Source organism: Tachypleus tridentatus, chromosome 2, assembly GCF_004210375.1.
Source record: "Tachypleus tridentatus isolate NWPU-2018 chromosome 2, ASM421037v1, whole genome shotgun sequence".
NCBI lineage: Eukaryota > Metazoa > Arthropoda > Merostomata > Xiphosura > Limulidae > Tachypleus > Tachypleus tridentatus.
The window spans coordinates 27,706,092-27,720,946 of record NC_134826.1 but is presented as its reverse complement, the minus strand read 5'-3'; the positions used below and the strand labels follow the sequence as shown (position 1 = coordinate 27,720,946).

Here is a 14,855-nt window from a genome sequence, read left to right as displayed (position 1 = left end):
GTTAAAGTATTTTGATGTTCACATGTTGGACTCGTTTTCAGTTTTGAGATTAATTGCTTGGTTTATGTTTCTTTGTTTTTCAATTTCGCGCAAAGCTACACAAGGGCTATCTGCGCTAGCCATCCTTATTATAACAGTGTAAGACTAGAGGGAAGCCAGCTAGTCATCACCACCAACCACCAACTCTTGGGCTACACTTTTACCAACGAATAGTAGGATTGACCGTCACATTATAATGCCCCCATGGCTGAAAGGGCAAGCATGTTTGGTGTGACGTAGATTCGAACCTGCGACCCTCAGATTACGAGTCGAGTACCTTAACCACCTGGCCATGCCGAGCCTATTTGCTTGGTTTACTCCCGTATAGATTTTTGTGCTCATCTAAGCTAAAACAATAAAAACTTTATCACTTTTATATGGATTAAATTAAAGGAAGTTTTATCCAGTTAAATCGTATTTTATCACGCTGTTTTAAGAGTTGTGAATGAGCTGCCGTTTATTTTACTTTCAAGCAAATCTTCTGCATAGTCGGAGTATCACTATTACATGTACTCTAACACGGTATCATAAAGTTTATTTATATTATTTATAAACCAGTGAAACCACGTGTAAACAATGACCCCTTAAACACGCAGATTAACTATTTAATGTTTTAACATGTTTTCTTAAATGTCAACATACTGATTCCTGACATTTTATGATCTGTTATCACCCTCCAGAGGAACGGAGTGAACGACATTTGAATGATATATGTGATAAATTTCGTGAGAGGTAACAATCCAGATTTCAAAGCTAATTAAAAAAGCGTCACCTGCTTTCTTTTTTACGAACAACAGCTATAAATATCCTTTTTTGGTCAGTGTGTTAGGAGTGTGTCGATTAATAAATCAAGCCGCCCATTATAGAAACATACTCTTACTTTCATGGAAAGTATTTATTGATAGGCACCTTAGTTACATATAGAATACAGTAAACTTATCTTGAAGCTTCACTGAGAGTAATTATAAAATAAAACCACATTTCACATAAAGTCTTCATACAGCCATTTAATGACATTATGGAGTTTGTTTTACGTTAAACCTTTTCATAACAATCGTAAACATTATTATTGAATTTTCTGTTCTGATGAATAAATTACGCGTCTTTGAGATGGCTTATTTTAAAACTAATAATTACAGTATGCCACTTATTCTGAAGCCTAATTTTTTATCCATGTTTATTTTTGTTAGGACTGTATTTAGAATCATGATTTACTTTTGAGTTTATATGAATTGATTTGCGAATTTTTTGTGTGAATAAATCATATTTTTTATATAACTTGAGTCAATCAAAATCTGCATGTGTATGCTAACCGATCCTCAGATTTAACAAAGTTTACGACTGATTCCTTAAATATTGCTTGTTAAAAATATTCTTTATTCTCAAATTTATTTATATATGTTTTTTATTAATGTTAAAACCTAAATATATGAAGACCGAATTCACCTGAGTGTTTAACGTGCTATATTGTGGAGATGATGTTCGAGTCTCCACAGTAAAGATGTTGGATCCTGTTGAATCAGGAACTTTGGTTCTGCACAGAAGCTTATTGTAGTTCTTCAGTCCAAAGTCTGTACGTCAAACAGAAGCTTATTATAATTGTCCAGTACAGAGTTGGTACATTCAATCTTATGATCCTCCGTTTTACTACAGTTTTGCTGTTATTTCTTCTTTTCGCTGCCACATATATGTAACGTTGACAAAGCTAGATCTAACATTGAAGTTACTGAGTTCGGTGGTTAGCCCGTCCCAAGAGAGCTTGTTAAAATATGCCACTGAGATCTTTACTTTGGCCATCATTTGAAGAAGTTGGATGAAAATAATATACGTTATTTCGTGATGCCTTTTTAATCACACTTCTCTTTACTGGCACCTTTCGAATTATATTTCTATTTCAGTTTTACCGGTGTCTCTGTGGGCTCAACACTGGTTTACTTCAGTGCTGTGGCTGCTCACTGGATTCTCTATATAGAACCTGTACTCACTATTGAATGACTAAGTGTTAAAATAATTCAACAATTCATACCGCTCTTGGTAGGCCCTAGAATCGTGTCTTAGATATTCAGAAACCACTTATTTCTTTCTATCATCAATTTACATCCAGCTTTTACACTCCTGGAAATATCAGAATCCAGGGTACAGTGCGTTCATACTGCAGGTAACTAAGTCTTAAGTATCATGTTTTACACATTCCATACTTGGATTACCAGCTTGTATTTGAAGGAAAGTTTTGTGTTTATTTGCAGGCAATCTGAGGTGGACATTGACAAATGAAAGCTTTTATCTCTGGTTGTCTGTTTAGTTTGTTCATTAATTAGGGGAAAAACATCCTCATCATTAACCACAGTTTTATTAGAAGTAATTTTCTTTTACAATTATCCGCCGGTGTGTGATCAATGTGACAGTCATGTCACAAAAACTTACATCTTTCTTATGTGCCGTTGCTACGATACTGATTGACGATACTTTGTTAAGCATATTTTATACCTTAGTGTCCATTTCACGTCGAGAAATATCATTAAAAATGAGTGCAGTACCAAAATTGACCTTTTTTAGTTTTTTTCTAATCAATAGACCTTTCAAACTTTTAGATCTTTAAATTTCCATTTTATTTAAATTTAAAAAAACCTCAAACTTTGCTTGTAATTTATATTCTTATCTCTTACTTTATAATTTATTTGCATAGTTATTCTTCAAAAATATTTGGGAAAGATAGCCAGCGAGTCTTTGCACAATTAAATCCCAAAACCCTAAATCTTATTAATCTGTCTATACAAAGATAATATTTTTTCACATGAAATTTCAAAATTAAAAAATTAAAGCTTTTGAAAGAAGTTAGGCTTCAACGCCAAACATTACAATAAATGGCCTGATTTCTTTAATGTGAAACTAAATACTTCAATACGTAAATCAATTTACAACGTATTTATAATTTTACAAACTTATAAAGACTGTTATTAAAACCAAAGTTTCTGAAAATATATACGAAAGTATATGCGATATTACTTCTAAAGTCTTATGCAAAACATATATCACTTTCAGGTTTTTATTATAATTTAAAAATAAAGGTTAATTAATATGCTTAAAAGCAACAACTTTCTTGTTATCATCAAGTGAGAAAGAAATATTCTTTAATTTTTAAGTGGTTTGGTTTGTTTTGAATTTTGCGCAAAGCTACACGAGGGCTATCTGCGCTATCCGTCAATAATTTAGTAGTGTAAGACTAGAAAGAAGGAAGCTAGTAATCACCACCAACTGCCAACTCTTGAGCTACTATTTTGCCAACGAATTGTGGGATTCATGGTCACATTGTAATGCCTCCCAAAACGGAAAGGACGAGCATGTTTGGTGTGACGGAGATTCGAACCAGCGACTCTCCGATTAAGAATCGAGTGCCTTAATCACTTGGCGATGCCTGGCCTAAATAAATAAGTAATCAAAGAGTGAAATATTCTTATGTGCCTTATAACGCTAAAATTCGAGTTTCGATATATGCGATAAGCAGAGCACAGATAGTTCATTATACAGCTTTGCTCAGAACACTATCAAATCCTTTTTTGGTTTTTCTTTTTAAAAGAAGATAATTTTAATGATTTTTATTTCTTTTTAGTATTTGAAAATTCCTCTGAACTAAGAAATGTTCTTAATGGTACGTAATCATTAAATGACGTTTCTTCTTTCGACCCATTAACTGCTGATTCTGGATTAGTGTATGATCCGCTTCCTTCAGTTCAATGCGAGTGTGCTATATACAGTGGACGACTCACAAAAATTACGAGCGCCTTCAGAACAGCCATAATCAAAGGGTTAAATAGTAGTAAGTTACGAATTATACACAGTAGATGGCAGAGCGTAGCTAAATGAAGCTATACGAGGGCTGTATGTGCTTGTCTTCTTTAATTTAGTAGAACTAGAATAGATAGAAGGCAGCTAGTAAACATAACTCAATGCTAACTGTTGGGCTACTTTTTTACTGGCGAATAGTGGGGTAGGCAGTTAAATTATAACACTTCCACTGTTGAAAGGGTGAACATGTTTAGTGTGAACCCGAGACCTTCAGACTCCGCGTTGAGCTTATAAGGGACGAGACAATGCCAGACACTAGACAAAGAATATCTAAAGGACACAGCGTGAGCCATAATTAAAATATTATACAATACTGTTTTTGTCTCTTTAACATGCGAGACACGAACACGTAACATTAGAACTTTGTATACTTGATCGTTGTTATACTGTTTCGGTTTGTTTTGAATTTCGCGCAAAGCTACATGAGGGCAATCTGCGCTAGCCGTCCCTAATTTTGCATTGTAAGACTAGAGGGAATGCAGCTAGTCATCACCACCCACCGCCAACTCTTAGGCTGCTCTTTTACAAACGAATAGTTGGATTGACTGTCACATTATGACGCCCCATGGCTGAAAGGGCAAGCATGTTTGGTATAACGGGATTCAAACCCGTGATCCCCTGATTACGAGTCGAGTGCCCCTAACCATTTGGCCATGCTGGGCCTATACTGCTTCGACGATAGATAATTTCAGCTTATTGAATGAAAGGTATAATAGTCTACTTTCGAAATGTTGCTGCTTTTGAACTTGTTTGAGAAATATGTTCAGAAAGCGTAAAGAAATACAAGAAAATTGTGAATAAACTTCTCACATCCGTACGAAAAAATACATTTCTAAAATCTAAACTATTTTGTCTTTTGCGACTAAAATAAATAACAATATTCAAATCAGAGTATGAACAACGATTGTTAAACATTTTCTCTTACAACAGCGTCCCAGTGACACAACGGTATGTCTGCAGGCCTACAACGCTAGTAATGGGTTTTCGATACCTCTTGTCGGTAGAGTACAGATAACCCTTTTTATATCTTTGCGTTAATTTACAAACAAACCTTACGACAAATTAAAATCACTAGTAGGAGTTAATATTAGATTAAAGTCAATATTGTCTGATGAAACTGTTCCGCTTAGTAGTGACAGTGTGAATTTACAATGATAAAATACCGTTTTATATTGTCCACAGTGGAGAGAGCATAAACCATCCACTGTGTAACTTTACACTAAGAAATCAACTATAATAACAGAAATATTAGTAAAATTGGTTGGCCTATGTTTCAATTGCATATTTCACAATATAAAAAAAGAATGAAGAGATAAATTATTCCGATTAAACAATTTGTTTCTTGTTTAAACGCAAAGTTACGCAATGTGATATCTGCGCAACTCCAAAACAGTATTATAAACCCTCAGCGTTATCGGCCATGGTGAAACCTTTTTGAATACAAAATCTTTTTTGTCGCTAATAAAAAAAAAAACTTCCAGTGGATCAACGGTACGGTTATTGATTTACAATGCTAAAAATTAGGCGTTCGATTCCTTTTGGTACACAGAGTACAGATGTTCTTCAGTGTAGCTTTGCGTTAAGATAAAGAAAATACCTTTAAATTGTTTGTGTGAACCATCTCACTAAATGTCTGTATTTGAACATGTATAGTTATTTAAGTAAATGTTTTGTGATTTATGGAAACAGGTTTGGCCGGACGAACAGTACTGAAAATGGCTCCAAGTCGAGAACAACATCATGTGAAAATCTTAACAAGTTAGTTTTCTATTTAGTTCTCGGTTTGTGTGCAAGTATTTTAATAACATGCTGTTTTGAAAAACTTGAATCATGAAAATGTGGCAAAGAATGTTTTAAAACTGAAACGCTGCCTAAAAAAAAATATTACTCTTTATTATTTCATCTCTGGCCATCTTTAACTGTGACCATTTTATGACCATTACTTTTCGCCTTCACATTATAATAATATTTTACTAAAAATAATTCTGATTCACATCAAATTTTGTCGGCAACGGCATCTATGAAAATGAATTTCAATGTTAACCAAGGTTCTCAAATCTTTCCAAATAAAACTCATAATTTATTTTCTTGTATTTGCTGTGAACTTCACTTAGTTAATGGTAATTATGCATTTTATTACTTTGTGGAAAACAAAATAAATTAAAACAAAATTCTAAAGCTCTTTTAGTATTAGAACTTGTGAACTACATCATTATTTATTACATTACAAAAAAAAAGGGTTACTTGAATAAGATGTATTTATATACCTAAGATGTTTAACACATTTAACGCAACGCTAAAGAAGCTGTAGCACTTTCTTTCCTCATTTTTAATCTAGTAAGACAGTGTTTAATATATTGATTTAGTCTGGTAAGACAGGGTTTAATATATTGATTTAGTTTGGTAAGACAGTGTTTAATATATTGATTTAGTCTGGTAAGACAGGGTTTAATATATTGATTTAGTTTGATAAGACAGTGTTTAATATATTGATTTAGTCTGGTAAGACAGTGTTTAATATATTGACTTAGTTTGATAAGACAGTGTTTAATATATTGATTTAGATTGGTAAGACAGTGTTTAATATATTGATTTAGTCTGGTAAGACAAAGTTTAATATATTGATTTAGTCTGGTAAGACAGTGTTTAATATATTGACTTAGTTTGGAAAAACAGTGTTTAATATATTGATTTAGTTTGATAAGACAGTGTTTAATATATTGATTTAGTCTGGTTAGACAGTGTTTAATATATTGATTTAGTTTGGTAAGACAGTGTTTAATATATTGACTTAGTCTGGTAAGACAGTGTTTAATATATTGATTTAGTCTGGTAAGACAGTGTTTAATATATTGATTTAGTCTGGTAAGACAGTGTTTAATATATTGATTTAGTCTGGTAAGACAGTGTTTAATATATTGATTTAGTCTGGTAAGACAGTGTTTAATATATTGACTTAGTCTTGGTAAGACAGTGTTTAATATATTGATTTAGTCTGGTAAGACAGTGTTTAATATATTGATTTAGTTTGGTAAGACAGTGTTTAATATATTGATTTAGTCTGGTAAGATAGTGTTTAATATATTGATTTAGTTTGGTAAGACAGTGTTTAATATATTGATTTAGTCTGGTAAGACAGTGTTTCATATATTGACTTAGTTTGGTAAGACAGTGTTTAATATATTGATTTAGTTTGGTAAGACAGTGTTTAATATATTGATTTAGTCTGGTAAGACAGGGTTTAATATATTGATTTAGTCTGGTAAGACAGTGTTTAATATATTGATTTAGTCTGGTAAAACAGGGTTTAATATATTGATTTAGTCTGGTAAGACAGTGTTTAATATATTGATTTAGTCTGGTTAGACAGTGTTTCATATATTGATTTAGTTTGGTAAGACAGAGTTTCATATATTGACTTAGTTTGGTAAGACAGTGTTTAATATATATTGATTTAGTCTGGTAAGACAGGGTTTAATATATTGATTTAGTTTGGTAAGACAGTGTTTAATATATTGATTTAGTCTGGTAAGACAGTGTTTAATATATTGACTTAGTCTGGTAAGACAGTGTTTAATATATTGATTTAGTCTGGTTAGACAGTGTTTAATATATTGACTTAGTTTGGTAAGACAGTGTTTAATATATTGACTTAGTTTGGTAAGACAGTGTTTAATATATTGATTTAGTCTGGTAAGACAGTGTTTAATATATTGATTTAGTTTGGTAAGACAGTGTTTAATATATTGATTTAGTTTGGTAAAACAGGGTTTAATATATTGATTTAGTCTGATAAGACAGTGTTTAATATATTGATTTAGTCTGGTAAGACAGGGTTTAATATATTGATTTAGTCTGGTAAGACAAAGTTTAATATATTGAGTTAGTCTGGTAAGACACTGTTTAATATATTGACTTAGTTTGGAAAGATAGTGTTTATTATATTAATTTAGTCTGGGAAGACAGTGTTAATATATTGATTTAGTCTGGTTAGACAGTGTTGAATATATTGATTTAGTTTGGTAAGACAGTGTTTAATATATTGATTTAGTCTGGTAAGACAGTGTTTAATATATTGATTTAGTCTGGTAAGACAGTGTTTAATATATTGATTTAGTTTGGTAAGACAGTGTTTAATATATTGATTTAGTCTGGTAAGACAGTGTTTAATATATTGACTTAGTCTGGTAAGACAGTGTTTAATATATTGATTTAGTTTGGTAAGACAGTGTTTAATATATTGATTTAGTTTGGTAAGATAGTGTTTGATATATTGATTTAGTTTGGTAAGATAGTGTTTAATATATTGATTTAGTTTGGTAAGACAGTGTTTAATATATTGATTTAGTCTGGTAAGACAGTGTTTAATATATTGATTTAGTCTGGTAAGACAGTGTTTAATATATTGATTTAGTCTGGTAAGACAGTGTTTAATATATTGATTTAGTCTGGTAAGACAGTGTTTAATATATTGATTTAGTCTGGTAAGACAGTGTTTAATATATTGATTTAGTCTGGTTAGACAGTGTTGAATATATTGACTTAGTTTGGTAAGACAGTGTTTAATATATTGATTTAGTCTGGTAAGACAGGGTTTAATATATTGATTTAGTCTGGTAAGAAAAGGTTTAATATATTGATTTAGTCTGGTAAGACAGGGTTTAATATATTGATTTAGTCTGGTAAGACAGTGTTTAATATATTGATTTAGTCTGGTCAGACAGTGTTTAATATATTGATTTAGTCTGGTAAGACAGTGTTTAATATATTGATTTAGTCTGGTAAGACAGTGTTTAATATATTGATTTAGTCTGGTAAGACAGTGTTTAATATATTGATTTAGTTTGGTAAGACAGTGTTTAATATATTGATTTAGTCTGGTAAGACAGTGTTTAATATATTGATTTAGTCTGGTAAGATAGTGTTGGTAATAATATATTGATCTTAGTTTGGTAAGATTTAGTTTGGTAAGACAGTGTTTAATATATTGATTTAGTCTGGTAAGACAGTGTTTAATATATTGATTTAGTCTGGTAAGACAGTGGTAAGACAGATTTAGTTTAATATAATATATGATTTAGTCTGGTAAGACAGTGTTTAATATATTGATTTAGTTTGGTAAGACAGTGTTTAATATATTGATTTAGTCTGGTAAGACAGTGTTTAATATATTGATTTAGTCTGGTAAGACAGTGTTTAATATATTGATTTAGTCTGGTAAGACAGTGTTTAATATATTGACTTAGTTTGGTAAGACAGTGTTTAATATATTGATTTAGTCTGGTAAGACAGTGTTTAATATATTGATTTAGTTTGGTAAGATAGTGTTTAATATATTGATTTAGTCTGGTAAGACAGTGTTTAATATATTGATTTAGTCTGGTAAGACAGTGTTTAATATATTGATTTAGTCTGGTAAGACAGTGTTTAATATATTGATTTAGTCTGGTAAGACAGTGTTTAATATATTGATTTAGTAATATATTGATTTAGTCTGGTAAGACAGTGTTTAATATATTGATTTAGTCTGGTAAGACAGTGTTTAATATATTGATTTAGTCTGGTAAGACAGTGTTTAATATATTGATTTAGTCTGGTAAGACAGTGTTTAATATATTGATTTAGTCTGGTAAGACAGTGTTTAATATATTGATTTAGTCTGGTAAGACAGTGTTTAATATATTGATTTAGTCTGGTAAGACAGTGTTTAATATATTGATTTAGTCTGGTAAGATTGATTTAGTGTTTAATATATTGATTTAGTTGTGGTAAGACAGTGTTTAATATATTGATTTAGTCTGGTCAGACAGTGTTCAATATATTGATTTAGTTTGGTAAGATAGTGTTTAATATATTGATTTAGTCTGGTAAGACAGTGTTTAATATATTGATTTAGTTTGGTAAGACAGTGTTTAATATATTGATTTAGTCTGGTAAGACAGTGTTTAATATATTGATTTAGTCTGGTAAGACAGTGTTTAATATATTGATTTAGTCTGGTAAGACAGTGTTTAATATATTGATTTAGTTTGGTAAGACAGTGTTTAATATATTGATTTAGTCTGGTAAGACAGTGTTTAATATATTGATTTAGTCTGGTAAGACAGTGTTTAATATATTGATTTAGTCTGGTAAGACAGTGTTTAATATATTGATTTAGTTTGGTAAGACAGTGTTTAATATATTGATTTAGTCTGGTAAGAGACAGTGTTTAATATATTGATTGAGTCTGGTAAGACAGTGTTTAATATATTGATTTAGTCTGGTAAGACAGTGTTTAATATATTGATTTAGTCTGGTAAGACAGTGTTTAATATATTGATTTAGTCTGGTAAGATAGTGTTTAATATATTGATTTAGTCTGGTAAGACAGTGTTTAATATATTGATTTAGTCTGGTAAGACAGTGTTTAATATATTGATTTAGTCTGGTAAGACAGTGTTTAATATATTGATTTAGTCTGGTAAGACAGTGTTTAATATTGATTTAGTTTAATATATTGATTTAGTCTGGTAAGACAGTGTTTAATATATTGATTTAGTCTGGTAAGACAGTGTTTAATATATTGATTTAGTCTGGTAAGACAGTGTTTAATATATTGATTTAGTCTGGTAAGACAGTGTTTAATATATTGATTTAGTCTGGTAAGACAGTGTTTAATATATTGATTTAGTCTTGGTAAGACAGTGTTTAATATATTGATTTAGTCTGGTAAGACAGTGTTTAATATATTGATTTAGTTTGGTAAGACAGTGTTTAATATATTGATTTAGTCTTTAATATATTGATTTAGTAAGACAGTGTTTAATATATTGATTTAGTCTGGTAAGAATATATTGATTTAGTCAAGACAGTGTGTTTAATATATTGATTTAGTCTGGTAAGACAGTGTTTAATATATTGATTTAGTCTGGTAAGACAGTGTTTAATATATTGATTTAGTCTGGTAAGACAGTGTTTAATATATTGATTTAGTCTGGTAAGAGAGTGTTTAATATATTGATTTAGTCTGGTAAGACAGTGTTTTTAATATATTGATTTAGTCTGGTAAGACAGTGTTTAATATATTGATTTAGTTTGGTAAGACAGTGTTTAATATATTGATTTAGTCTGGTAAGTCAGACAGTGTTTAATATATTGATTTAGTCTGGTAAGACAGTGTTTAATATATTGATTTAGTCTGGTAAGACAGTGTTTAATATATTGATTTAGTCTGGTAAGACAGTGTTTAATATATTGATTTAGTCTGGTAAGACAGTGTTTAATATATTGATTTAGTCTGGTAAGACAGTGTTTAATATATTGATTTAGTCTGGTAAGACAGTGTTTAATATATTGATTTAGTCTGGTAAGACAGTGTTTAATATATTGATTTAGGTAAGACAGTGGTAAGACAGTGTTTAATATATTGATTTAGTGTTGGTAAAGACAGTGTTTAATATATTGATTTAGTCTGGTAGGACAGTGTTGAATATATTGACTTAGTTTGGTAAGACACTGTTTAATATATTGATTTAGTCTGGTAAGACAGTGTTTAATATATTGATTTAGTCTGGTAAGACAGTGTTTAATATATTGATTTAGTCTGGTAAGACAGTGTTTAATATATTGATTTAGTCTGGTAAGACAGTGTTTAATATATTGATTTAGTTTGGTAAGTGTTTAATATATTGATTTAGTTTAATGTTTATATATTGATTTAGTCTGGTAAGACAGTGTTTAATGTATTGATTTAGTCTGGTAAGTCAGTGTTTAATATATTGATTTAGTTTGGTAAGACAGTGTTTAATATATTGATTTAGTCTGGTAAGACAGTGTTTAATATATTGATTTAGTCTGGTAAGACAGTGTTTAATATATTGATTTAGTCTGGTAAGACAGTGTTTAATATATTGTCTTAGTCTGGTAAGACAGTGTTTAATATATTGATTTAGTCTGGTAAGACAGGGTTTAATATATTGATTTAGTCTGGTAAGACAGGGTTTAATATATTGATTTAGTCTGGTAAGACAGTGTTTAATATATTGATTTAGTCTGGTAAGACAGTGTTTAATATATTGATTTAGTCTGGTAAGACAGTGTTTAATATATTGATTTAGTCTGGTAAGACAGTGTTTAATATATTGATTTAGTCTGGTAAGATAGTGTTTAATATATTGATTTAGTCTGGTAAGACAGTGTTTAATATATTGATTTAGTTTGGTAAGACAGTGTTTAATATATTGATTTAGTTTGGTAAGACAGTGTTTAATATATTGATTTAGTCTGGTAAGACAGTGTTTAATATATTGATTTAGTCTGGTAAGACAGTGTTTAATATATTGATTTAGTCTGGTGTTTAAGACAGTGTTTAATATATTGATTTAGTCTGGTAAGACAGTGTTTAATATATTGATTTAGTCTGGTAAGACAGTGTTTAATATATTGATTTAGTTTGGTAAGACAGTGTTTAATATATTGATTGATTTTTAGTATTGATTTAGTCTGGTAAGACAGAGTTTAATATATTGATTTAGTCTGGTAAGACAGTGTTTAATATATTGATTTAGTCTGGTAAGACAGTGTTTAATATATTGATTTAGTCTGGTAAGACAGTGTTTAATATATTGATTTAGTCTGGTAAGACAGTGTTTAATATATTGATTTAGTCTGGTAAGACAGTGTTTAATATATTGATTTAGTCTGGTAAGACAGTGTTTAATATATTGATTTAGTTTGGTAAGTGTGTTTAATATATTGATTTAGTTTGGTAAGACAGTGTTTAATATATTGATTTAGTCTGGTAAGACAGTGTTTAATATATTGATTTAGTCTGGTAAGACAGTGTTTAATATATTGATTTAGTCTGGTAAGACAGTGTTTAATATATTGATTTAGTCTGGTAAGACAGTGTTTAATATATTGATTTAGTCTGGTAAGACAGTGTTTAATATATTGATTTAGTCTGGTAAGACAGTGTTTAATATATTGATTTAGTCTGGTAAGACAGTGTTTAATATATTGATTTAGTCTGGTAAGTCAGTGTTTAATATATTGACAAGACAGTGTTTAATATATTGATTTAGTCTGGTAAGACAGTGTTTAATATATTGATTTAGTCTGGTAAGACAGTGTTTAATATATTGATTTAGTCTGGTAAGACAGTGTTTAATATATTGATTTAGTCTGGTAAGAAAGGGTTTAATATATTGATTTAGTCTGGTAAGACAGTGTTTAATATATTGATTTAGTCTGGTAAGACAGTGTTTAATATATTGATTTAGTCTGGTAAGACAGTGTTTAATATATTGACTTAGTTTGGTAAGACAGTGTTTAATATATTGATTTAGTCTGGTAAGACAGTGTTTAATATATTGATTTAGTCTGGTATTTTAATATATTGATTTAGTTTGGTAAGACAGTGTTTAATATATTGATTTAGTCTGGTAAGACAGTGTTTAATATATTGATTTAGTTTGGTAAGATAGTGTTTAATATATTGATTTAGTCTGGTAAGACAGTGTTTAATATATTGATTTAGTCTGGTAAGACAGTGTTTAATATATTGATTTAGTCTGGTAAGACAGTGTTTAATATATTGATTTAGTCTGGTAAGACAGTGTTTAATATATTGATTTAGTCTGGTAAGACAGGGTTTAATATATTGATTTAGTCTGGTAAGACAGTGTTTTAATATATTGATTTAGTCTGGTAAGACAGTGTTTAATATATTGATTTAGTCTGGTAAGAAAAGGTTTAATATATTGATTTAGTCTGGTAAGACAGGGTTTAATATATTGATTTAGTCTGGTAAGACAGTGTTTAATATATTGATTTAGTCTTGTAAGACAGTGTTGAATATATTGATTTAGTCTGGTAAGACAGTGTTTAATATATTGATTTAGTCTCGTAAGACAGTGTTTAATATATTGAATTAGTGTGGTAAGACAGAGTTTAATATATTGATTTAGTCTGGTAAGACAGTGTTTAATATATTGATTTAGTCTGGTAAGACAGTGTTTAATATATTGATTTAGTCTGGTAAGACAGTGTTTAATATATTGATTTAGTCTGGTAAGACAGTGTTTAATATATTGATTTAGTCTGGTAAGACAGTAATATATTGACAGTGTTTAATATATTGATTTAGTCTGGTAAGACAGTGTTTAATATATTGATTTAGTCTGGTAAGACAGTGTTTAATATATTGATTTAGTCTGGTAAGACAGTGTTTAATATATTGATTTAGTCTGGTAAGATATTGATTTAGTCTGGTAAGACAGTTTAATATATTGATTTAGTCTGGTATATATATATTGATTTAGTCTGGTAAGACAGTGTTTAATATATTGATTTAGTCTGGTAAGACAGTGTTTAATATATTGATTTAGTCTGGTAAGACAGTGTTTAATATATTGACAGTGTGTTTAATATATTGATTTAGTCTGGTAAGACTGGTAAGACAGTGTTTAATGTATTGATTTAGTCTGGTAAGACAGTGTTTAATATATTGATTTAGTCTGGTAAGACAGTGTTTAATATATTGATTTAGTCTGGTAAGACAGTGTTTAATATATTGATTTAGTCTGGTAAGACAGTGTTTAATATATTGATTTAGTCTGGTAAGATTTAGTGTTTAATATATTGATTTAGTCTGGTAAGACAGTGTTTAATATATTGATTTAGTCTGGTAAGACAGTGTTTAATATATTGATTTAGTCTGGTAAGACAGTGTTTAATATATTGATTTAGTCTGGTAAGACAGTGTTTAATATATTGATTTAGTTTAGTAAGACAGGTTTAAGATTTAGTGTTTTAATATATTGATTTAGTCTGTTAAGACAGAGTTTAATATATTGATTTAGTCTGGTAAGAAAGTGTTTAATATATTGATTTAGTCTGGTAAGACAGTGTTTAATATATTGATTTAGTTTGGTAAGACAGTGTTTAATATATTGATTTAGTCTGGTAAGACAGTGTTTAATATATTG

General features: G+C 29.5%; 1 protein-coding gene across 1 annotated transcript in view; it reads left to right on the top strand.

Annotated features, from left to right (window-relative positions):
• LOC143239841 (uncharacterized) overlaps nt 1-14,855 on the top strand; it is a 298,954-nt gene that overhangs the window by 20,987 nt on the left and 263,112 nt on the right. Inside the window, exon 2 of the mRNA XM_076481420.1 lies at nt 5,575-5,643. Within this exon, the coding sequence (XP_076337535.1) occupies nt 5,575-5,643 (69 nt within the window). The remainder of the gene's footprint in view (nt 1-5,574; nt 5,644-14,855) is intronic.